Genomic DNA, 964 nt, shown 5'->3' on the forward strand with positions numbered 1-964 from the left:
GAGTTCCCAAGACGTAAGGAAATTTTCCCCAAGGAGTGGGATGCAGCAGAACAGTGTCAGTTCTATCAGTAGCCTCTTATCTATGGTCTCCATGAGAAACATGCTAACATTCCCCATTTTTTCTTTCAGGTGGTCTGGAAACAATTGCACTGGTTGGAATAATTATTGGAATCATAGTTGCAGTTGGAATCCTTGCAGGAATAATAATTGCTGTTGTAAGGAAGATGTCAGGCAGGTACTCGTAAGTAAATTGCTAATCAGGCTTCTCAAACAAGAATCATTCTCTTAGCAAGGTCACAGGAATCAAACTTCTAATGCTTCCGTTTTGACAAAATAACCTATTTTCATGTTACACAGTGCCTACTGATTCAGCAAGAGCTGCCAATGTGACATGGGTGAGCTAAACTCCCTCACGTGCTTCAGAAAAGTGTGTCAGATACTGCATGCATGCTTTTATGATATTCATCAGGTGCATGCATTTTGGATTACTCTACTGCAGAGGTAAAATTCACTATGAAGTATTACAGGACCAACTTCTGGAAGAGCTGGACAACATGTGAATACTGACGAGTGATCTTTATCTTATTACTCTGGACATTTGTAGAAACTATTTTGGTACCAGCAAGATTCATAGGTGCCATGCAAATCAAACTTTAGTTTACAAACTCCAAAAACCACACTACATTTACCAAATACTATTCACCCAGCATTAGCCAGTGGCAGGAAACAAATTGTACTTCCAGTGACATAGATAGGAGAAAGCAAAATCTGAACTGGGAAGAGAAATACAGTGGTGACAGGAAAGACAATGAGAGAGGGGGAAAAAGATCACATAACTAACACATTTGGGTAACTATGAACAATAAAACATCTATGTCTTTTGTTTAACAGGCCCTGAACATAGTTGAAACAAGCAACAACTCCATTCTACACCAGAAAATACAAATGCTTCTTATTTTATAAG

At 38.7% G+C, this 964-nt stretch overlaps 1 protein-coding gene across 1 annotated transcript in view; it reads left to right on the forward strand.

The window, feature by feature from the left end:
* Window positions 1–245, forward strand: part of PDPN (podoplanin) — a 15,426-nt gene extending 15,181 nt beyond the window's left edge. Inside the window, exon 5 of the mRNA XM_010294378.1 lies at window positions 130–245. Within this exon, the coding sequence (XP_010292680.1) occupies window positions 130–245 (116 nt within the window). The remainder of the gene's footprint in view (window positions 1–129) is intronic.
* Window positions 246–964: the final 719 nt, after the last annotated feature.

Source organism: Phaethon lepturus, unplaced genomic scaffold (genome assembly GCF_000687285.1).
Source record: "Phaethon lepturus isolate BGI_N335 unplaced genomic scaffold, ASM68728v1 scaffold10719, whole genome shotgun sequence".
NCBI lineage: Eukaryota > Metazoa > Chordata > Aves > Phaethontiformes > Phaethontidae > Phaethon > Phaethon lepturus.